Genomic DNA, 23,351 nt, shown 5'->3' with positions numbered 1-23,351 from the left:
TCTCATGAGCAGGAAGTTTCTGGACTTTTGCTGTTTAGGTCTGGTGAGGGAAGTGGATTTACATCTGGAGGCTATGCCATTGAATCAGGAGAAAGATCAGGGGAATCAGCTAGCGGTGAGATCATCTTCTTCACTAATAATGACATGGTGGAAATGTCCAACAAGCCCTTCCAAAGCATGGAGCTAGGAAGGGGGGAGGTGGAGTACAGTGACATCGTCAGGGTGTCCTCAGGGAGTGGAGACGATCAAAGTGCCTATGGTAGTGGACAAGAACACGAATGGATCCCAGTTACTGAAGATACGCCAACAGTGAACTCCAGTGATGCTCCTTCAGCCGTACTATCTGCTCAAGGGCCATCTGGCCTGTACAGTGATGCTGCAGGATCTCCAGTGCTTTATTCAGAACCAGAGGGGACCACGAGTAAACTTGAAACTGTTACTTCTGCAGCTTTGTCTTCTACCACAGAACCTACTTCTTTACAGAGCCCTTCTGTCACGGAAGGACTTGTTGTGAATGGTGAGATTCCCATTGCGTAAAATTTGTTAAAATATAAAATAGAGAGACATGACATATCAGTACCATATCCGGTATTGGCCAGTATTAATGATTTGTTGTGTATACAATTTTTATATTGCTTATTTATTGTTATCAGCATGAAGATAATGGTTAACTCATTGGTGCATCATATGGAAATGTATTTCTTCTCACCTCTTGAGACATAAACTGCTCCTTTTCATCATGTTTAAATCTGTTGCTCTCTTTCTTTCTCAAAAACATAATAGCTTCTCTTAACCCATGTGAACCAAACCCTTGTGGAGCTGGGGTGTGTTCAGTGAAGGATGGGGTGGGCGTTTGTCACTGCCTACCTGGACTGCATGGAGAAGAGTGCCAATTTGGTGAGTCAGACTGAATTGACCCAGTTATTGAATCAGTCACATAAATTATGATTACTTTTTAAAATGTTGGATTTTGATTATTGGACATTTTGACAAACATTTTTATTATGAACAGCCATCCTGTTTGCCTATAACAGCAGTTGTTGCTTTTTAGGCTCATATTTATCTTCAAATGAATCAAATGTCTCTAAGTGTCTCAATGTTTTTGCATTTTATTTGTGAATAACTTCCATTCAGTTTGCTCTTGCCTGATTGATGTCCTCACAGTCCATTTTACAGGTTATGTGTCTCGTGTGTGTGATTAAATACTTCTCAACTTACTCCGCTCTTGTGTCCAGATGTCTTTTCAGTGACTGTTCACCTGTGTTGATTTTGTTCAGCTGTGCCTTTGCTGCAGTCTGGTTTAATCAGCACGCCTTCTAACACCTGGTACATGCTCATACTTCTCGTCCATCATCTTCATATGAATCTGAACTCTAAAAATTCTGCTTCTGTTTCTGGAACTGTAAGAGTGCTGATCTGCTCTCCGCATGAGAGGCATAAAAACTGATCCAGGTCAGCGCTCTTACAGTAACTACAACTGACTCTGATCTCTCCTTCAATGTACCACAATTTACTAGGTCTCTCTTCTAAGCTTATCAAAATATTGATGCTATAATTACTCAAGAGATTTGTTTAGAAGCAGCTCCAAGAGTTCTGATTCAATGATGCTCTCTGCTAAGCTTGGCCTTCCTCAGGGCATCTTCATAGTAGTCAGCTTTAATCGCTAAACCTTTATTTGCAGAGGTTGATGTTTGCCATTCAAATCCTTGTACCAATGGAGCCACCTGTGTGGAGGTGGAGGACACTTTCAAATGCTTATGTCTGCCCAGCTACGAAGGAGACCGCTGTGAGATTGGTATGAGGTTGCTTCAGCTAGTTCTACTAACAGTCTTTCAAAAACAACCTTAAAGGTGACATACAACTCTAGATGTCGCTGAATGAAAGTCCCTGGAAACAGAATATATGTGTGTGTTGAGTAGGGATTGGTGAGTTTTTTTTTTTTTTTGTGAGAGAGTCCTTTGGACAAACCCTTTTATGGAAATCTGTTGCAGTTAAATATCAGCGTCATTCAGGATGAAATGATGCTTTTGCAGGTACTGTAAAAATATAGCAAGAAACTTCAACCTTTTTAGTAACTCGGAAAGGAAGAGGCTGAGGTAAACAGAAAGTGACCAGTTGATATTTTCCATCTGAGCAGCGACTAGAAATAGCTCGTTTGTTCATTTTCTGCTGGATGTTTCTCTTGGCTTAATATATGGAATTTAATCATCTGTTTTCTGGAATACTTGCGATTGTGGAAAATCTCTTTATCTGATAAGCTGATATTATGCCACGTAAAAGGCATAGGCTGTCACTTTCTTAAAACACTGGTTTTAAACACTGAAAGATAAAGTGACTTTATCCAAATCCCTCAGCACATTCCATCATACATTTGTCATTTGTTTCTTATTTGCATGTACACCAAGTATTAAAGGGATAGTTAATCCACAGATGAAAGCTGTGTCATCATTTATACACCCTCATGTTGTTCCAAGCCCATAAGCTTTTCATTCATCTTTGAAACACAAATGAAGATATTTTTTAATGAAACCTGAGAGATTTCTGTCCCTCCATTTAAAGTCCATTACACCACAAGTGCAAGGCTAGTCTATTAATCAAAACTGCTGCTGCTAGTCGACATTGGAAAGGGGGAAATTAACTTCAGAAAGCTTTTGTTGACAATTTTTCATGTTATCTCCTTATAAGGCCTAATAAAATAAGGTGCATATGTGCAGTGCTGCTTAGTTTACAGAGGTAACCATGGTTAATGCTGTAAAAAAATGCCACCTTCTTGTCCAAAAGCGCCACCTACTGTCAGAGAATGAATTAGCATTTTGTCTGCTGCTCTTGTTGCCGTCAGTATTGTTAATTTTAACTGAAAATAAGAACAATTCAGATAATAAGGATTTGGTTTGATTCAGAGTTTAAAGGGATATTTCAGCCAAAAATTTTTATTCTGTCATATCACTCACCCTCATGACCCGTAAGACCTTCGTTCATTTTTGGAACACAAATTAATATAATTTTGATGAAATCAGAGCTTACGGTCCAGTCAGAGCTTTCTGACCCTGCATAGACAGCACCGTAAATACCACGTTCAAGGCACAGAAACGTGGTAAGGACATTGTTAAAATAATTAATGTGACATCAGTAGTTTAACCGTAATGTCATGAAGCTACAAGAATACTTTTTGTGTGCAAAGAAAACAGAAATAACGATTTTATTCAACAATTTCTTCTTTTTCGTGTCAGTCGATGCACATTCACGAGAGAGACACGCATGCGTCGTGGTACTCTCTGAATGGCGGCGGAGAAATTGTTGAATTATTAGTTTAATGTCTAAAGTTGACTATCGAAATAAAGTGTAACCTTAATTTTTTGGGTGAACTATCCCTTAAGATGAGGATCTGTATGTTCAAGATGATTTCAAAAGGATAGTACACCCAAAAATGAGTCCATCATCATCTACTCACCTTCATGTCGTTTCAAACCTGTATGACTTTCTTTGGTGGAAGACAAAAGACATTTTGAAGAACGTTAGCAACTATAGAGTTTGTGACAACTGACTTCCACTGAATGAAAAATAAATACCATTTCTCAGAACGTTCCATAGAAAGTCATACAGGTTTGGAACAATATAAGAGTGAGTAAATGACAGGATTGTAAACAAGTGAATAAAATGGGGAAAAGACAAATGATTAGGAGCCCTCTATCACACTCCATTACACAAGATGACTACACAATAAAGCAATACAGCACAAATAAAGCACATTCTACAGTATAATCCACAGAAATACAGCACTAATACCGCAAACAGTCAATGTCTTGACAGTTACCACTGACAAACACAAACCTTGTTTCCACAAACTGTCAGCCTTTCAATAAACCAAACACATTTCTGAGAAATGTCAGAAGTCTAATGTTCTACGAAATTGAAATTCTATGAAATGTGTATATATATATATATATATATATATATACTTCCATTTAGTTTTTGATGTATCTAGCAATAGACAAATGACCCTAATAAGCATCGAGAGCCATGGAAACAAGGAGGTTACAGAAAACAGACTGAACTGAGATCAGAGCAGAGACGATGCAAGTGATGCAAGTCTTACCTTCATGATGAAGGAAATGGTTGGCATTAAATTCAGGATTAATACAGCAGAGCACTAAGATTTAGTTAAAACATCAGTGCTAATCTGTGTAAAATGTGCTTTTGTTTGCAAATATTTACACAATAGCAGTCATGAGGCAGGATGCAAAGTATAACATAATCCTAACCCTAACCCTATATGAGAAATGCCGCTAAAGCTTAAACACCTGTGCAGATATTGAATCGATTCGAAAAGTGTGAACATACGATGCAGCGCAAAACTCTTAAGATGTGGCCTTAAAGGGAAAAATGAAATTTCTTTCATCATTTATTCACCCTTATGTGTATTACTCACTTTTTTTTCCTGTGGAACATGAAAAGATATTCTGAGAAAAGTCTCAATGTTATTTGTGTCCATATACAATGGAAGTCAAGGGTCACCAAACATTCTTCAAAATATCTTGTTTTTCATAGAAATAAAGTCATACATGTTTGGAATGGCATGAGGGTAAGATGACAGAATTTTAATTTTTGAGTGAACTATCACTTTAAGTCATTGTACAGATGAATTGTATTTTTAATGTATTTTAATGCATGATGAGTGTTAATTTTGGTGCAGTACCTTAGATTCTATGTGTATCTGTGTTTCCTCAGATGGAACCACTTCTACTACTATCCCTGCAGAACCCTCTGGATCTGGCGCATCTGGGGCCAGTGGCACCGATGATCCTTTGAGCAGTGGGAGCGGGGATCAGCTGAGTGGATCACCTGTTTCAAGTGGAGACTCTTCTGGGGCCAGTGGCACCGATGATCTGTTGAGCAGTGGGAGCGGGGATCAGCTGAGTGGATCACCTGTTTCAAGTGGAGACTCTTCTGGGGCCAGTGGCACTGACAATCTGTTGAGCAGTGGGAACAGGGATCAGCCGAGTGGGTCATTTGTTTTAAGTGGAGAATCTTCTGGGGCCAGTAGCACTGATGATCTGTTGAGCAGTGCAAGCGGGGATCAGCCGAGTGGGTCATTTGTTTCGAGTGGAGACTCTTCTGGAGCCAGTGGCACTGGCGATCTGTTGGGCAGTGGGAGCGGGGATCAGCCGATTGGGTCATTTGTGTCAAATGTTGACTCCTCTGGGGCCAGTGGTAGTGGGGATCTGCCAAGCGGGTCTGAAGGATCATCAGGATCTGGCAGTGGCTTAGATATCCAAGTGACCTTTTCAGGAAGTGACTCTGTTTTATCAGGAGTTGGATCAGCTTCAGGACGACCTAAGGAGGCTGGGGAGGCAGGCACAGAGATCCTCACCTTCCCCCTTGGCCAGGGCTCAGGCCTCTTCGGACTGGACACCTCTGGATCGGGATCAGGGAGTTGGTCAGGGTATAGCTTTGAAGAGAGTGGCTCTACCTCAGACTTTTCCAGCAGCTCAGGAGAAAGCGACGAGAGTGGATACCTTTCTGGCATCTCTTCAGGATCAGGTTCCAGTGAGGAATCCTCAGGATTCAGTGGTTTCCCATCAGGATTTTTTCCCTCTGGAGGATCCAGTGGCATTTCATTCATCGATGGCAGTGGTGTCATGGTGGATAGCTCATGGTTGAAGGTGTCCACTGCTCCACATTTAATAGAACAAGAGCTGGGTGGAAGCCATTTGGATTTTAGCAGATCAGGACATATCTCAGAGTCTGGGGTGAGCGGTGATATCTCTGGGATGAGTGGTGATATATCTGGAGATAGTGGTGTTCACAGTGGCTCTGGGAGTGGTTTAGAGTTTTCTGGTATGACATTTTTGGGGTCGGGCTTCATTGATCTCAAAGAACAATCTCATGAGCAGGAAGTTTCTGGACTTTTGCTGTTTAGGTCTGGTGAGGGAAGTGGATTTACATCTGGAGGCTATGCCATTGAATCAGGAGAAAGATCAGGGGAATCAGCTAGCGGTGAGATCATCTTCTTCACTAATAATGACATGGTGGAAATGTCCAACAAGCCCTTCCAAAGCATGGAGCTAGGAAGGGGGGAGGTGGAGTACAGTGACATCGTCAGGGTGTCCTCAGGGAGTGGAGACGACCAAAGTGCCTATGGTAGTGGACAAGAACACGAATGGATCCCAGTTACTGAAGATACGCCAACAGTGAACTCCAGTGATGCTCCTTCAGCCGTACTATCTGCTCAAGGGCCATCTGGCCTGTACAGTGATGCTGCAGGATCTCCAGTGCTTTATTCAGAACCAGAGGGGACCACGAGTAAACTTGAAACTGTTACTTCTGCAGCTTTGTCTTCTACCACAGAACCTACTTCTTTACAGAGCCCTTCTGTCACGGAAGGACTTGTTGTGAATGGTGAGATTCCCATTGCGTAAAATTTGTTAAAATATAAAATAGAGAGACATGACATATCAGTACCATATCCGGTATTGGCCAGTATTAATGATTTGTTGTGTATACAATTTTTATATTGCTTATTTATTGTTATCAGCATGAAGATAATGGTTAACTCATTGGTGCATCATATGGAAATGTATTTCTTCTCACCTCTTGAGACATAAACTGCTCCTTTTCATCATGTTTAAATCTGTTGCTCTCTTTCTTTCTCAAAAAACATAATAGCTTCTCTTAACCCATGTGAACCAAACCCTTGTGGAGCTGGGGTGTGTTCAGTGAAGGATGGGGTGGGCGTTTGTCACTGCCTACCTGGACTGCATGGAGAAGAGTGCCAATTTGGTGAGTCAGACTGAATTGACCCAGTTATTGAATCAGTCACATAAATTATGATTACTTTTTAAAATGTTGGATTTTGATTATTGGACATTTTGACAAACATTTTTATTATGAACAGCCATCCTGTTTGCCTATAACAGCAGTTGTTGCTTTTTAGGCTCATATTTATCTTCAAATTAATCAAATGTCTCTAAGTGTCTCAATGTTTTTGCATTTTATTTGTGAATAACTTCCGTTCAGTTTGCTCTTGCCCGATTGATGTCCTCACAGTCCATTTTACAGGTTATGTGTCTCGTGTGTGATTAAATACTTCTCAACTTACTCCGCTCTTGTGTCCAGATGTCTTTTCAGTGACTGTTCACCTGTGTTGATTTTGTTCAGCTGTGCCTTTGCTGCAGTCTGGTTTAATCAGCACGCCTTCTAACACCTGGTACATGCTCATACTTCTCGTCCATCATCTTCATATGAATCTGAACTCTAAAAATTCTGCTTCTGTTTCTGGAACTGTAAGAGTGCTGATCTGCTCTCCGCATGAGAGGCATAAAAACTGATCCAGGTCAGCGCTCTTACAGTAACTACAACTGACTCTGATCTCTCCTTCAATGTACCACAATTTACTAGGTCTCTCTTCTAAGCTTATCAAAATATTGATGCTATAATTACTCAAGAGATTTGTTTAGAAGCAGCTCCAAGAGTTCTGATTCAATGATGCTCTCTGCTAAGCTTGGCCTTCCTCAGGGCATCTTCATAGTAGTCAGCTTTAATCGCTAAACCTTTATTTGCAGAGGTTGATGTTTGCCATTCAAATCCTTGTACCAATGGAGCCACCTGTGTGGAGGTGGAGGACACTTTCAAATGCTTATGTCTGCCCAGCTACGAAGGAGACCGCTGTGAGATTGGTATGAGGTTGCTTCAGCTAGTTCTACTAACAGTCTTTCAAAAACAACCTTAAAGGTGACATACAACTCTAGATGTCGCTGAATGAAAGTCCCTGGAAACAGAATATATGTGTGTGTTGAGTAGGGATTGGTGAGTTTTTTTTTTTTTTTGTGAGAGAGTCCTTTGGACAAACCCTTTTATGGAAATCTGTTGCAGTTAAATATCAGCGTCATTCAGGATGAAATGATGCTTTTGCAGGTACTGTAAAAATATAGCAAGAAACTTCAACCTTTTTAGTAACTCGGAAAGGAAGAGGCTGAGGTAAACAGAAAGTGACCAGTTGATATTTTCCATCTGAGCAGCGACTAGAAATAGCTCGTTTGTTCATTTTCTGCTGGATGTTTCTCTTGGCTTAATATATGGAATTTAATCATCTGTTTTCTGGAATACTTGCGATTGTGGAAAATCTCTTTATCTGATAAGCTGATATTATGCCACGTAAAAGGCATAGGCTGTCACTTTCTTAAAACACTGGTTTTAAACACTGAAAGATAAAGTGACTTTATCCAAATCCCTCAGCACATTCCATCATACATTTGTCATTTGTTTCTTATTTGCATGTACACCAAGTATTAAAGGGATAGTTAATCCACAGATGAAAGCTGTGTCATCATTTATACACCCTCATGTTGTTCCAAGCCCATAAGCTTTTCATTCATCTTTGAAACACAAATGAAGATATTTTTTAATGAAACCTGAGAGATTTCTGTCCCTCCATTTAAAGTCTGTTCCACTGACACCACAAAATGTGAGAGAATCAGGTTTGTTATCGTTTTTGGTGGTATGGACTTTAAATGGAGGGACAGAAATCTCTGTTTCATCAGAAATATCTTTGTGTTTCAATGAACAAAAGTCTTATGGGTGTGGAACATGAGGATGAGTAAATTAAGACAGATTTTTCATTTTTGGATGAACTAAGCCTGTGTCAGGGACAATTACATCTTGCAAAAGTGGTCTAAAAAGAATATCTTGTGAAACTGGTGAAAATGCCATGTGATGTTGCTTCAGATGTGCACCGCTGTGAGGAGGGCTGGACTAAGTTTCAGGGCAACTGTTACTTGCATTTCTCGACGAGAGAGACCTGGCTGGATGCTGAGCAGCGCTGTCGAGACTTAAACGCTCACCTGGTGAGCATTATCACTCCAGAGGAGCAAGCCTTCATCAACGGTGAGTGTGTGTCTGTACGTGTGTTGAAGTTTCTAAGTATCTGTGTTGTTTTTCTGATTACAAACAATCACCCTCTTGTAGCAGCATATGCACACGACTATCAGTGGATTGGACTGAACGATAAAATGGTGGAAAATGACTTCCGCTGGTCAGATGGGACCTCACTGGTAAAGCCTGACTCTTAAGAAGCTGTATTTCAAATAATAGAGCTATCTGATTCAGACACAATGCTGGATTTTTCTCTTCCTCTCCTTAGCAATATGAGAGCTGGAGGCCTAACCAACCCGACAATTATTTTAAATCTGGTGAAGACTGTGTCGTAATGATCTGGCATGAAAATGGCCAATGGAATGACGTGCCATGCAACTACCACTTACCTTTCACATGCAAAACAGGTTCAGGTATGCACACCAACAAATCACTGTTGAGACCATTTTTCAGATTCAGTTTCAATTTGACTTCCCCTTCTTTCAGTGACATGTGACCAACCTCCTAAAGTGGAGAATGCCAGGATGTTTGGAAACAAGAAGGATCGCTACCAGGTGAATTCTATAATCAGATACCAGTGCAGTGAAAACTTCACACAGCGCCACCTACCTGTGATCCGCTGCATGGCAGATGGACAGTGGGAGAAGACGCAAGTGCGATGCATAGCCAGTAAGCTACTCAAGCATTACCAAAAACATTACCATTACCCGACCATTAAAAAGTTTGGGGTTGGTAAGATTTTGAAATGTTTATGAAAAAGTGTCTTATGCTCACCAAGGCTACCATCTTATGCTCACCATCTTTTGATGAAAAATACAGTAAAACAGTAATATTGTGAAATATTATTAAAATTTGAGATAACTGCTATTTTCATATATTTTAATGTAGAATTTATTAATGTTATGGCAAAGCTGAATTTTCAGCAGCTATTACTCCGTGATCCTTCAGAAAGCATTCTAATATCCTGATTTGGTGCTCAAGAAAAATGTTTCTTCTTTTTCAATGTTGTAAATGGTTGTGCTGCTTTACCATAATTAATTTTTATAATAATGCAAATGTCTTTTCTGTCTCGTTTGATCAATTTAATTTGTCATTGCTGAATAAATTTATTCATTTCTTTAAAAAAATCGTACTGATCCCGAACGTCTTAAGTTGTAGCAATAGCCAAAAATACACTGTATGGGTCAAAATTATCGATATTTATTTTATGCTAAAAATCATTAGGATATTAAGTAAAGTTCATGTTCCATGAAGATATTTTGTAAATTTACTACCATAAATAAATCAAAACTTAATTTTTGATTAGTAATATGCATAGCCTAGAACTTCATTTGGAAAACTTTAAAGGTGATTTTCTCAATATTTAGATTTTTTTTTGCACCCTCAGATTCCAGATTTTCAAATAGTTGTATCTCGGCCAAATATTGTCCCATCCTAACAAACCATACATCAATGGAAAGCTTATTTATTCAACTGTCAGATGATGTATAAATTTCTATTTCGAAAAATTGACACTTAAGACTGGTGTTGTGGTCCAGGGTCACAAATTATGTCATATTTTAATCATATTTAATCATATAAGATTTAAAATAAGAATTCAAATAACTATTCCATTAATCTTCATTGAATATGCAGTTTTTTTAAAACATATATTGCATACATTACTATGTAAAAGGTACTGACATGATTTATTTTGTTTTTGTATTTATAGAGGACAAATCTGGACTGCAAAAGGAATCTTCTGTTCATCACTCTCATAAATCTATTGCAACAACATTGGAGAAACATCTCTAAGGAGAATTGAAGAGCTAGAGAGTCGTTTTTAAATCAGTACAAGTTTTATATTTATCTTCCAAGACACTGAATTAAGAAGCATTTGTGATTAAAAAGTGTTATTTTCAAGATAAGTGCCCATCTTGTATATTGCTACCCCCTATACATCAGATGTCAGTTATTGGCCATCGTCTATGATGCAGTGATTCATCTCATCCCTGCAGCAAAATATCAGAGACCAAAAGATCAAAGACCAGCAGCATTCATGTCTGAAGGTTTTCCTTTTAGACCAGCTAGTGTTTTAAGAGTTGGATGTACCCAGTTTTTCCTCTTTGAAGGACACAACAACGTTTTTGTCTTTGCTAGTAAGCCAAATTTTAGGTACATGCACAACGTAAATGATGTGACGAAATGTGAAGTATTATTTTCATCTAGTTTATGGAGAGGAGATGTAAGCCTAGAAACGTTTATGGCCATACAAGACATTTACACATAATCTTATTTATTTCTAATACCTAACCAGAGAGATTAAGAAAACAACTTTCACAAGGATGTTATTACTTTGTTATGTCTGAGTTGAAGAACATAATGTGAAATGAGATCTATTTATTGATATCTCATAGCATAAACATAGCACATCCATCTTTGACTGGGTGTGTTCATCTTTTTCCTCATAAAAGCCATATATAATTAAAGGAATAGTTCTTCCAAAAATGAACATTTGCTGAAAATGTACTCACCAAGATGTAAATTAGTTTGTTTCTCCATTGGAACAGATTTGGAGAAATGTAACCCTTGCTCACTGATGGATCCTCTTCAGTGAATGGGTGCCGTCAGAATGAGTTTCTAAACAGCTGATAAAAACTTAACAACCCACAGGTAATCCACCCGACTCCAGTCCATCTATTAATATCTTGTGTTTTTGTAAGGAACAGGGAGTAAAAAGTAAAATACTGAAAAAATACAGATACATGAATGCACAATAAAAGTCACTACTAGAATACAAATATAAGTAGAATATAATATAATATAGAATAGAATGCAAATATAATTCTCTAGACAAAATAAAATATAAGGAAAAGGAGAGAGAGAAATCCATCATTAAGACATTTTAACCTTTAAACCTCTGCTTCTGGCCAAAATACCGGTCCATAATCCATAATAACAATTCCTCCAGTGGAAATGTTGTCCTTTCATGTTAAAATTCACCAATATATTTGTTTAGAACTGTTTTGGACTGTTTTTGCTTATAAACGGTGCTTGATCTGTGCATAGCTCTCTCCTGATTCAGACAAGACAACTTTTTCACTTGAGAAATCAATATGGATTGAGAACTTGAAGTTAAAAACACATTAACGATGGATTTGTTTATTACGAACACACAGCTTTTCGCTTCACAATATGTTAATTGATGGATTAGAGCCATGTGAATTACTTGTGGATTATTGTGACGTTTATATCACCTGTTTGCTGTTATTAGTGAAAACCTCAAAAACAGACCCCAAAAGCACATACTGTTTAGAGATTCCAGGTGCTGAAGTCATATATTACTGTGTAATAAACCTTAGCCGGTAATCTGGCAATACACTCAATTCTTTTGACTTGAAGAAGGGAATCTAAAGCTGATTTCATCATGACATTTATTGAAGCTATGCTCCAAATTCTACCAGGGTTTTTTTTTATGAGATGAGAAGACTAATCACCTAGTCTAACATCCATTTTTATTTCTGACAAAGCACATACTTAATTTCTTCTTCAGTTTAAACTACATGTAAGGAGAAGCACAAATATTGAACATGTTTATTCATATTGTTAAAGACAACGTGTTTTTCAAAAGATAAAATCACTCAATATTTGCACAATTGTACAATTCTATTGACTCAAATAAAATTGATTGAGCAATTATATAAACTATAGTATAAAGTGTAGAGCAACTGCAGTGCAAATATAGGTCAATTGATTTGAGCAGCTCTACCATGCTTATGTTAAACCTTTAAAGTGAGAATGAAGACATTTCAATAGGAAGATTAATTTAAAGATTGATCTAATTTAACTTCAGCACTGTTTCTGACAGACCCATATATCAAGAACATTTCAGAAAAAAAAAATGAGACAGCTTTTGTGTGCTAACAACAACAACAAAAAGAGATACACAGAATACAAGTTGACCTTTTTCCATTACAGATCAGTGCTGTACATGTGCTAGAAGGCAGACAGGTTGAATCACCTTGGTGACCAAAGATGAGGAATAAAAGTAACATTTTGAAATACAAGAATGGTCAGTTGCATTGAGACAATTTTATTAATTAGAATGAGTCTATTTTTCCTTACAGGTTAACGGTTCTTAACATTTTGCCATCATTTACTTACCCTCAAGTTGTTCCAAACCTGTATTAGTTCAGCTTTTGAACACAAAATAATATGTTTTGAATAGTGTTGGTAACCAAACAGCCATTGACTTCCAATGGCTACAAACAGCCAAGGCCTTTTCAAAGCACATCAAAATAATGGCATTGATTAACAATAAAATACAAAGCAATACAGATGAAGCTAATGCATACTGAAACAAAACATCAGCTACAACCAGCAGACACACTTCAGGTGAAACCAGTGCAGAGAGTAGCAGTGTGCAGCCTTCAGCAAGTCCACTAATCATCACAGCCCAGCAGCTCCATGCGTACAGTTATTCGCTCATGCCACTCCCAGGGCAGAAACCGCACAAATCGGGCAAAGAACGGAGGCTCAAACAAATTCTTTTTGTGCGTGTTGTTGTCTATGTTGCCTTGGAAAATCTGCAGGAAAAAAAACATTTCATTTATTCAGATGAAATGACTAGAACTGAATGAACTGTGAACTGTGTGCTTTGAGGATTTTGTTATATATAAATAACTAAAGCTGAGTTAGTAGCTTGATAATTCTTTAATTTCCTCTGACTATCCAGATCCCAATGTGTAGAGCTCAAAGTTCATACAGAGAGATTTACTGTACCCAGTAAACAAACGCATGTGATATTGCACCCTACACCCAACTCAAAACACTAAGAAATTTACCATTCAAAAGTTTGGGGCAGCTACGTTTTTTTTCTTTTTTTTCTTCTGTATAATTGTATTCAGCAAGGTTTGTGTTGGCTTATTCAGCAAGGTTACATTACGTTGATCCTTTCTCGTTGTTGCAAAAATGTGACCCTGGACCACAAAACCAGTCTTAAGTCGCTGGGGTATATTTGTAGCAATACATTGTACCAAAAATACATTGTATGGGTCTAAATTATTAATTTTTCTTTTATGCCAAAAATCATTAGGATATTAAGTAAAGATCATGTTCCATGAAGATATTTGGTAAATTTCCTACAGTAAATATATTAAACTTAATTTTTGATAAGTAATATGCATAGCTAAGAACTTCATTTGGAAAACTTTAAAGGCGATTTTCTCAATATTTCGATTTTTTTTGCACCCTCAGATTACAGATTTTCAAATAGTTGTATCTCGGCCAAATATTGTCCCATCCTAACATACCATACATCAATGGAAATCAGCTTATTTATTCAGCTTTCAGAAAATTGACCCTTATGACTGGTTTTGTGGTCCAGGGTCACAAATATGTATTTCAAATAAATAATATCCTTCTGAACTTTCTTTTCAGCAAATAATCCTGAAAAAAAGTATCACAGTTTCCACAAAACTATTAAGCAGCACAGCTTTGAAAATCAGCAGATTAGAATGATTTCTGAAGGATCATGTGACACTGAAGACTGGAGTAATGGCTGCTGAAAATTCAGCTTTGTCATCACAAGAATAAATTATACTTTAAAATATACTGAAATAGAAAACAGTTATTTAAAATTGCAATAATATTTCACAAAATTTGTGTTTAAAATTATTATTATTTTTTTTTTGATCAGCCTGGGCAGGCATAAGAGACTCAAAAACATTAAAACAGTCACTTAAAGTCTTACATACTAACCTCAAACCGAACAGTAGTGTATATTTAAAATAAAGATCTTTGTCATTTCTGTGACCTTATCTGTTCTCGTTATTTGATCCTCCACAATGCTCCAAGATTGTCCATCATCACTGTATGCAATCTTAAAGGCTAAAACAAACTGCACAACTCCGAAGTCTTTTGCTCCCTGAGTAATGATGCCTGTGATTCTTTTAGGTTTCTCCAAAGCCACCTGTGACATGAGAGAAAACACATTAAAACATAAGAGACAAATGTCAGTCTACATTCTGCAAATACCAAAATAATTGATATCAAAGCTAAAAAAATAGGATAGTGTAAATTATAAATTTAGAGAGTTATTACTGTCTTTAGACAGATCTATACATATCATGTTACGATGGTTTTATAGCATAACTGAATTATGATTTCAAGGACTATTTTTCACAGCTTTGTAAAAAAAAATTAGACACAACGTCTCACAGTCTCACCTGGAGCCACTCTGAGCGGTTGTTGCTCGCTGCCGCCCAAGCGTTAGTCTTGCCTTGTTTGTCCAGGCGAGCGTAGAAGGGATACCAGGTAAAGGCATCAATACCCCAGGTGCGGAAGCTACTAGATGCTGTAAGCTGCACGTCAGAGATGAGACGGGACTTCATGCCCAGCGGATCGGTGCAACCAATTGTTCTGGAGTGCACTGTCATATTAGGGAAAATGAGAGTGCTAAATGGCTAAGAATGAGTAAAAATGAAAAATTAGTATAAAAATAATGATTCATAGTTAATTCAACTGCAATTACCATTAAGCTCACAGCCCACAAGTTCCATCCGGAGAGTACAAGCTGTACGGCACACCACAGGAATTACGCGAATATATTGGGCCACAATGGGAGGGTCAAACATGTTTGTCGTAGTTCCATCGTTATCTGTATTTCCCCAAAACACCTGAAAAAAATAAAAGTCATAGTCAAGAGGATAAATATGAGCTTTTAACACATAAGGAAGACAAGATTTGTAATGTTTCTTACTTTGTCTTTTCTCTGGCCATCCACTCTGTACACTGTGTATGATTTGCCATCAAAGCTGGATGCAACTTTGAAAGCCTTGACAAACTCAGCTGTCCCCATGCGGCTGGCTCCTTGGGTGATGATTCCAGTGAGATGCATCTTCTTCTGCATGTTAACCTAAAATGAGAAAATCATGGACAGGAAGTGTGAACATCTTTTCAGATGTATACAAAAAGAAACTGAATCACTTTGTCCTATTTTATTAAGTTGTCAGTTGTCACACAAACATGTCAAAAGGATCCCCCAGCTATTGTTTTGGATTTTTTTTCTTGTAGTAAAGAGGACCATTTTATGAAAGAACATTTTTTATGCAACAACAAAAATAAAAAGGTTTGAGTAAATGGGCTGATTGGCGAACCTCAATCCAGGGGTTCTTGTCTTGGGGTGCGGAGCTCCAGGCATTCACAAGGCCCTGGTTATTGAGGCGTGCGAGCTCCGGTCCCCAGTGCTGCAGCCCCAGAATGCCAGAGTGTACAGAGGAAGCCGAGATCTGGGACTCTATGATTCCACCTTCCTCCATCCCCAACAGAGATATGCAGCCTGCACCATAATATAGTGTGAGTACCATTTAATAGGGCATGAAGTCTACTTTATATTGTCTTGCCTGGCATACTGCTACTTGGTTTAGTCATTAGCTGTACCTCAGATACTCTGGATTTGTAACGAAACACTCAAAACTCAACGATATGGCACCCTAAAATGTAGGTTTTAAGAGGCTAAATTAAACACTGCCACCAGGAAAGTATTGGTTGTATATAAAAACTCACGTAGCTGGCATTGCTTCCCAACGTATGGAGAAGGGCAGTGGCAGGTGTAGTCCCCATCCAGATCACGACACAGGCCTCCATTCTTACAAGGCTGGTTTGCACAGTCATTCACATCTGTGTAAGAACACCAAAAATAATACAGTAATTTGGAAAGTTGTAATGGGACAGATGTCATGTAACTGCAGCTGAAGTATGTATAATTATAAGTGTGGTGACTGAGGTGTGGGGTGGCACAATGCTCAACCTGTGCGCTCACGCAGGTGGCTGCAGGATCTCAAATTTTCCTCAAAGGGGACAGAGAATTCTGTGTGGAGCACAGGGTGGGATGGTCTAAGTCCAGTCCTCATTTCCAGTAAACTGCTTCAAATTGCAACTACAGCACATTTACTGAAATTAAATACTTTACAGGATGTTTGTTTGTATAATTTTCTTCTTATTAACGTACAATTATTAATTACAATTAAAACTGGCTTATTGCAGTTATTATACATCTTCACTAGGGGGCAAACTTCTTCTCTCAGAAATATATGGTATAAATAACATAAATTGTAAGACAAATATAATTTTTCACTGTGTACACGACCGTTCAAAGATTTGGGGTCAGTTATTTTATTTACTTATTTGTTGAAGAAATTAATAAATTTATTCACCAATGATGCATTACATTTATCAAAAGTGACAGGTAAGACATTAATAATGTTACAAAATATTTCTATTTCAAATAATTGCTGAAAAAAGTATCACAGTTTAATACAAAAATATGTATGAAAATATTTCATATATATATATATATATATATATATATATATATATATATATATATATATATATATATATATATATGTGTGTGTGTGTGTGTGTGTGTGTGTGTGTGTGTATGTATCATGTAATTTATTCATGTGATGTTTTCTGTTTTAATATATATATACTGTATACATAACAGAAAAAAGTTATTATTATTTATTTTATTTTATTAGTATTTCACAATATTACCACTTTTCCAGTATTTTTTTAATACTGTAAATGCAGCCTTGGTAATCATTAGAGATTTCTTAAAATAAATAAATAAATAAATCTTAAAATCCCAAACATTTAAACATAGTGTATTATTCTGTAGGCTGTTTTCCCCCCGTTTGGCCTTGGAAAGGTATTGCAAAACTAACAGCCAAATAATTCTAGCTGATACATGCAGAAATGCTGTGTTTCTTATTCTTTTATTCACAAAACAACGCAGAAAGGCTATAATAGAAAAGAAAACACATGTCTCAACAACATAAGTTGTTTTGCTCCTAAACTGTTAAGAGGATTGAAGAACACAAAAAACATAATTCTGCTCAAGGCCTGGATACACATGTGGCAAACTGGCACACACACACACACACACACACACGCATTCGGCGCCGCCGATAGAAAACAAAATGTTCCAATTTTAAAGACGTGACGTGGTAAGTTGTTGGTTTTAATAAAATGGGACAAATAATTGGTATTATTGTGTATTTACACAGAAATGTGTTCTTCTATTTTTTATGAATAAGGCCCAATGTGTGTGCTTGTTCAGTTCAAATTTAAGTTTTCTTTTTTATACAAACTTCCCTCTAAACCCTTTTAATTAGTGCACATATATTGAGGGTCTGATGTAAATCTGAAATAAGTGGTACAAAACTTACTGATATGGCAGTGTGCACCTTCAAACCCAGGTTGGCATTTGCACACATATTCATTAAAAACGTCTCCTCTTCTGGAGTTAGCGATCACCTCACATGTCCCATCGTTTTTACACAGGTTTGGAATACAAGGACCTGCAGTGGAAACAGTTAAAAGTTCTGATGTCAGTATCAAAATATGAACAAACCCATAGGAAAGAAAAAAAAAAGCATCCTCAGTCGAAGATGTAATAATAGGATACTGGCGAAACGTTGTGCGTATTTGTGTTTGCATCAAAGGTTTCTATTTACAACGTGTTTTTGCAGGGATGAGTAATGTAGCTAATCACTGACATATCTGCAATGGCCAATCAGAGGTATTTAAGTCAGTTAGAATCCTGCTCAAAATGCGGGAATTTTTGTTAAGTGCTGAGTTATGCATGCTCGCGAATCATCTCATTATAACAAACAAAGTGTTAACCTGCTGTAAATAAGATATTCACTGTGCAGTGGAAAGAGCTTCATTAATTATAATGGAACTCTTTGTAAGATCACAGTGAACTAAGATGAGTGTCAACATTTTAGCGATTATAAAGGGAGTGCTCTTTGCGCACTTTCTAGACTATATATAATCCATTGAGAATTTGAATTAAAGTTTTGTTTTTCACGCTGCTAAGAGGACCAATGGCCACATACACACTGGAGTGATATCCACATATAAATACAGGATTCACTCTCATAATTGCAATGAGTGACATAGTGATAACCATAGCAATGAATGGGACAAAAATACGATATTCCCAAATAGATGAAGCTAGAGCACGCTCACTAATTTCAGAAACACCCTCAGTGATTTGATTCTGGAACAGGGCCTACTTGAGATAATTTGAATTGTTCTTCCTAGACAGCAATGAGATTTAAGGAAATCAAATGGAGACTCATTCCCATGTCTCTCGTATTTTTCTTCTAATGAAAGGGAGTAATCTGATGTCTCCTTGTTTCTTAAAAAAATTAAATAATAAAATAAAATCTTAACAAGGTTTCAAACTGTGTTAATTTGCCAAGACACCAAAATCTGCCATCAGAAGTCAGAACACGTCACAAAATTCAAGCATTTTTTCCAATTTCTACGCTACACAATTATTATTATTATTGAGTTTTCTAAGCTATGAAAGAGCAACTTCTGAGCAGTAAGGCTTTCCACAGGGAACAGGTTGATCCATGTAAACCTAATCTGAAATTCAAATGAGCATTAAACCGGGAAAATTCAGACAAACAACATTTCTGACCATTCTCGGTGGCATTGCAAGTATCTCCAGCAAATCCTTCAGCACAGATGCAGAAGAAGGGATCTTCTCCAATGCCAGTCACACATGTCCCTCCATTATGACACAGGTTCACCTTGCAGTAATCTCCTGTAAAGACACACATAAGCAGGAGTGAGTGGAATTACAAAAGATTATACTGGAATTAGATCTTATTTTATAATTCGGCAACAGACAGAATGGTCCTGCATATTAAGCTTCGAGAGATACAAAGGAGCAAAAAGTGAAAGAACGCTTTTCACACTTCTCAACAGGATCAGGAGAGTACAAAAGATAAGAGATGTGAGCAGCATAGCCAATGCACATAGTGAATTTTCAAAAGCAGATGTATACTTTTCAAGGGTAGGAAAGGTTCTATGATATTTCTGGATAAGTGAACATGAAATAGAGCTCATATTGTGTTATTGTTATGTGTGTAAGTATCAGTGCAGCACAAAATGTATCCAAAGCAAACAGATAAATGGCAAATAACACAAAACAGCGGCCTAATTAAAGGCAGCTCATGTTTTGTTTGGGAAGCATCAGAATTCATTGTGCTTCATTCTGGCTGACCAACATGACAGAAAATGCATGAACAGAATGTGAGCACATAAAATGCTCTTAGGCACACATTTCTAAGATGAGTGAAACGTTACACAACGTTCTCCCTGAAAAGCTGGGAGATTTGTGTTACCCCCTGAGCTCATTAAGATTAGATGTAGAACGGGGTTCTTTGACTATGCTTGAGCAAGAAATTAAAGGCACTTTCCTATACAACAATGCACAGATTTATTTTCCAGAATTTTGTAGTTGTGAGTTATATTATCCAGTCCAGTGCAAATTTTTTTCCACCTCCCTGCAGTGGATTGGAACTTCTTCATACAATAAGAAACTATTACAATACGTGCAGTATCATTTCCTTGTTTTTTCTGTATTATAACTGATAAAAAGATGTCCTTAACTACTGTCAAAAGTAAAAAAAAAAAACAAAAGCTCCAATTATTTAAGTTGCAGTGAAGCAGTGACACCCAATACTTTTAGGAAGGTTCAACTGGGAAAAAGCATTTTAAAAAAGTACTTAGAATTTAAGTTACTCACCATTCACGGTACAAATGCTGCAAATGACTAAACTGACGAAAACTGTTATAAAGGACCGAGTGAGGCTAAGGGTATTCATATTGGTACTCTACTGTCTGATTGTTTCTAAAGTCCTGGAGCAGTCTCCTGACGTCATCCCCAAATGTGGACCAGCTAAACTATGGGATCATATTCCCGCCAAATGTATTGCAGTCGCGGATAAAAAAATAACAAGAAACCAAAATTTAAAAACGCAAGTAAAATTATATTGCACAAAATTTAAAAATTAAAGCAAAGTTTTCAGAATAGCAAACAATGGTCACAGATAAAAAAATAATAAGTGTAAATCAAAATTTTAAACACATTTCAACAAAAGCTCCAATTATTTAAGTTGCAGTGAAGCAGTGACACCCAATACTTTTAGGAAGGTTCAACTGGGAAAAAGCATTTTAAAAAAGTACTTAGAATTTAAGTTACTCACCATTCACGGTACAAATGCTGCAAATGACTAAACTGACGAAAACTGTTATAAAGGACCGAGTGAGGCTAAGGGTATTCATATTGGTACTCTACTGTCTGATTGTTTCTAAAGTCCTGGAGCAGTCTCCTGACGTCATCCCCAAATGTGGACCAGCTAAACTATGGGATCATATTCCCGCCAAATGTATTGCAGTCGCGGATAAAAAAATAACAAGAAACCAAAATTTAAAAACGCAAGTAAAATTATATTGCACAAAATTTAAAAATGAAAGCAAAGTTTTCAGAATAGCAAACAATGGTCACGGATCAAAAAATAATACGTGTAAATCAAAATTTTAAACACATTTCAAATCATATTGCACAAAAATATTAATGCAAAATTATCCGAATTGCACACAAAATCATGTTTTCCTTGGTTATATTTCTCAGTTTTTTGTGCTCTCAGATATTTTCTGCACATATTTTTATTTTTTGTATGCTTATGCTGTTTTTCCCTTGGCTCTTTATTCCACGTTCTGCACTTTCTTCTTTCAATGTTGCAGTTAAGAGTTTCATGTAAATCAGGGAGGGCTAAAACATCATCATTGGTCCACTAGTTCTAGATTGACAGCTCCTACTCTAGCCAATCAGTCGAAGAGGGGCGGTGACGTCACTCCAACGCACCTCATTACTGCCGATGCTCATGCCTTGTCCAAATACCCACACTTGGGTGCAAAGATGCGTAGTGGTGACATTTATTTTGTACAACATTTGCAACTGCTTTTCACAACTTAATTAGAAGCAACTGCAACTTAAACATCTGTTATAGGCACTACTGAACATATATTTAGAAGTTGATTTTAAAATTCTAAGTTTTTAAAATTAAAATAAAGCTATGCAAACACTTGCATTTTTACAACACTGTAAGTGTGTCCCATACGGTAATGAAAAGTTCTACACAGACTTGTGGTCTTCATCCTCACTTGAACACTTGGGCCAAATACAGGACATACGTCATATAAGTAGTCAAGTGGTCAAGTGCAAAGACTGCAAGTGTGGGTATTTGGACAAGGGATCAGTGTTCTGTTCACTTGTACAGGTGAAAATGGACAACTGTCAGCTGGGAAACATCTTTCCATACAGGACACCGTTATATGTGTCTGTCTGTCACTGCTGCATGCCTACCTGGCGATCCGTTAACGTTAAATGAGCTGTCCTAGCGTCCTGTCGCGGTTATATTCACCTATATTTATTCTCCTCTGGTCACATTGCGAAAGTGACTGATGTGCCTGGCTCGCCTTTACCTGACTGATTATAAGTCTTGTTATGGTTATTACTGTTAGGAGAGGATAATATGAGTAAGAGCAGGGGTTTTCAAACTGGGGTCCGTGTTGTGACCCAAAGCCAGGGGGTCGCACAAAATTTTTTGCTATTCTGTATTTTCTGGACTACACGTTGCATTTTTTATCTTCTGAACGTGCTATGATTTATATTCCAAAGTGACTTATATAATGCATTTAATGTCAAATAAGCAAAATGTAAACAGGTAAAAGTGGGTACTTCAAGGTTTCCATAAATATATTTCTCATTCTGTGTGACAAGTATAACGTTAGACAGTATTGCTGAGAGACGGCAACTGCATTTTGTATGTTTTCTTTCCGCCCCTCTTCGACTGATTGGCTAGAGTAGGAGCTGTCAATCTAGAACTAGTGGACCAATGATGATGTTTTAGCCCTCCCTGATTTACATGAAACTCTAACTGCAACATTTGAAAGAAGAAGTGCAGAACGTGGAATAAAGAGCCAAGGGGAAAACAGCATAAGCATACAAAGAATAAAAATATGTGCAGAAAATGTCTGAGAGCACAAAAAACTGAGAAATATAACCAAGGAAAACATGATTTTGTGTGCAATTCGGATATTTTTGCATTACACATTATTTTTTGATCCATGACCATTTTTTGCTATTCTGAAAACTTAGCTTTTATTTTTTAATTTTGTGCAATATAATTGTACTTACGTTTTTAAATTGTGGTTTCACGCTTCTTGATCCGTGACTGCAATACATTTGGCAGGAATATGATCCCATACTAGACGCGCTCCTCCTCCAGCACAGGCCAGGGCGCGCGCACTGTTCACGTGCATGGCTCGGCTATTTTCAAGCTCTTTTGTACTCTATAACGATTCGATACTATTGATAGCTTGCGCAAATGCACCTATCGTTTGTTTGCCAACCGCCATAAAACTCCAAAAGAAGAAGAAGATGTCATCTTAAAGATTCCTAAATGCATCTACTTTCGAAAGGCCAAAAAAAGTGCTTTTGCTTTTGCCTAGGAACACACAGTGTCTCCCTGACATGCTGCTTCAACACTAACTGCGGTTACTGAAACCACGCCGCCTTTCTTTGCGTGAACATTTGGGCGGCATTATGCAAATATTTCCACATAGTGAGG

General features: G+C 37.5%; 2 protein-coding genes and 1 long non-coding RNA gene across 5 annotated transcripts in view; 2 read left to right on the top strand and 1 right to left on the bottom strand.

The window, feature by feature from the left end:
* The window catches only part of acana (aggrecan a), a 28,431-nt gene extending 17,766 nt beyond the window's left edge, over positions 1-10,665 (top strand). Inside the window, exons 12-20 of the mRNA XM_016247129.1 lie at positions 5,431-5,499; positions 5,743-6,399; positions 6,667-6,780; positions 7,563-7,676; positions 8,725-8,883; positions 8,968-9,050; positions 9,140-9,284; positions 9,358-9,540; positions 10,583-10,665. Of these exons, the coding sequence (XP_016102615.1) occupies positions 5,431-5,499; positions 5,743-6,399; positions 6,667-6,780; positions 7,563-7,676; positions 8,725-8,883; positions 8,968-9,050; positions 9,140-9,284; positions 9,358-9,540; positions 10,583-10,665 (1,607 nt within the window). The remainder of the gene's footprint in view (positions 1-5,430; positions 5,500-5,742; positions 6,400-6,666; positions 6,781-7,562; positions 7,677-8,724; positions 8,884-8,967; positions 9,051-9,139; positions 9,285-9,357; positions 9,541-10,582) is intronic.
* LOC107562507 (uncharacterized) lies at positions 436-1,847 on the top strand. Its single transcript, XR_001605993.1, has 3 exons — positions 436-517; positions 784-897; positions 1,682-1,847. It is a non-coding gene; the product is annotated as an uncharacterized lncRNA (long non-coding RNA).
* A 1,765-nt stretch (positions 10,666-12,430) lies between the features above and the next one.
* Positions 12,431-21,099, bottom strand: LOC107562516 (lactadherin-like). Of its 3 annotated transcripts, none has more exons than XM_016247144.1 (10): positions 20,922-21,099; positions 19,349-19,474; positions 18,084-18,215; positions 16,417-16,530; positions 16,008-16,189; positions 15,611-15,766; positions 15,383-15,527; positions 15,078-15,280; positions 14,666-14,821; positions 12,431-13,436 (listed from the first exon to the last, which is right to left on the bottom strand). In XM_016247144.1, the coding sequence occupies exons 1-10, from the start codon at positions 20,998-21,000 to the stop codon at positions 13,293-13,295; spliced, it is 1,437 nt and encodes a 478-aa protein (XP_016102630.1). In that variant the 5' UTR covers positions 21,001-21,099; the 3' UTR covers positions 12,431-13,292. The 3 variants fall into 3 exon arrangements, with proteins under 3 accessions (XP_016102630.1, XP_016102629.1, XP_016102631.1); XM_016247143.1 differs by lacking the exon at positions 20,922-21,099 and adding an exon at positions 20,462-20,638; XM_016247145.1 differs by lacking the exon at positions 20,922-21,099 and adding an exon at positions 20,462-20,641 and having other exon boundaries at positions 13,370-13,436; positions 14,611-14,821.
* Between the last annotated feature and the right edge of the window lie 2,252 nt (positions 21,100-23,351).

Source organism: Sinocyclocheilus grahami, unplaced genomic scaffold, assembly GCF_001515645.1.
Source record: "Sinocyclocheilus grahami isolate Dianchi unplaced genomic scaffold, SAMN03320097.WGS_v1.1 scaffold826.1, whole genome shotgun sequence".
NCBI lineage: Eukaryota > Metazoa > Chordata > Actinopteri > Cypriniformes > Cyprinidae > Sinocyclocheilus > Sinocyclocheilus grahami.
The sequence above is the reverse complement of the archived record's forward strand: the minus strand, read 5'-3'. Positions and strand labels throughout refer to the sequence as shown.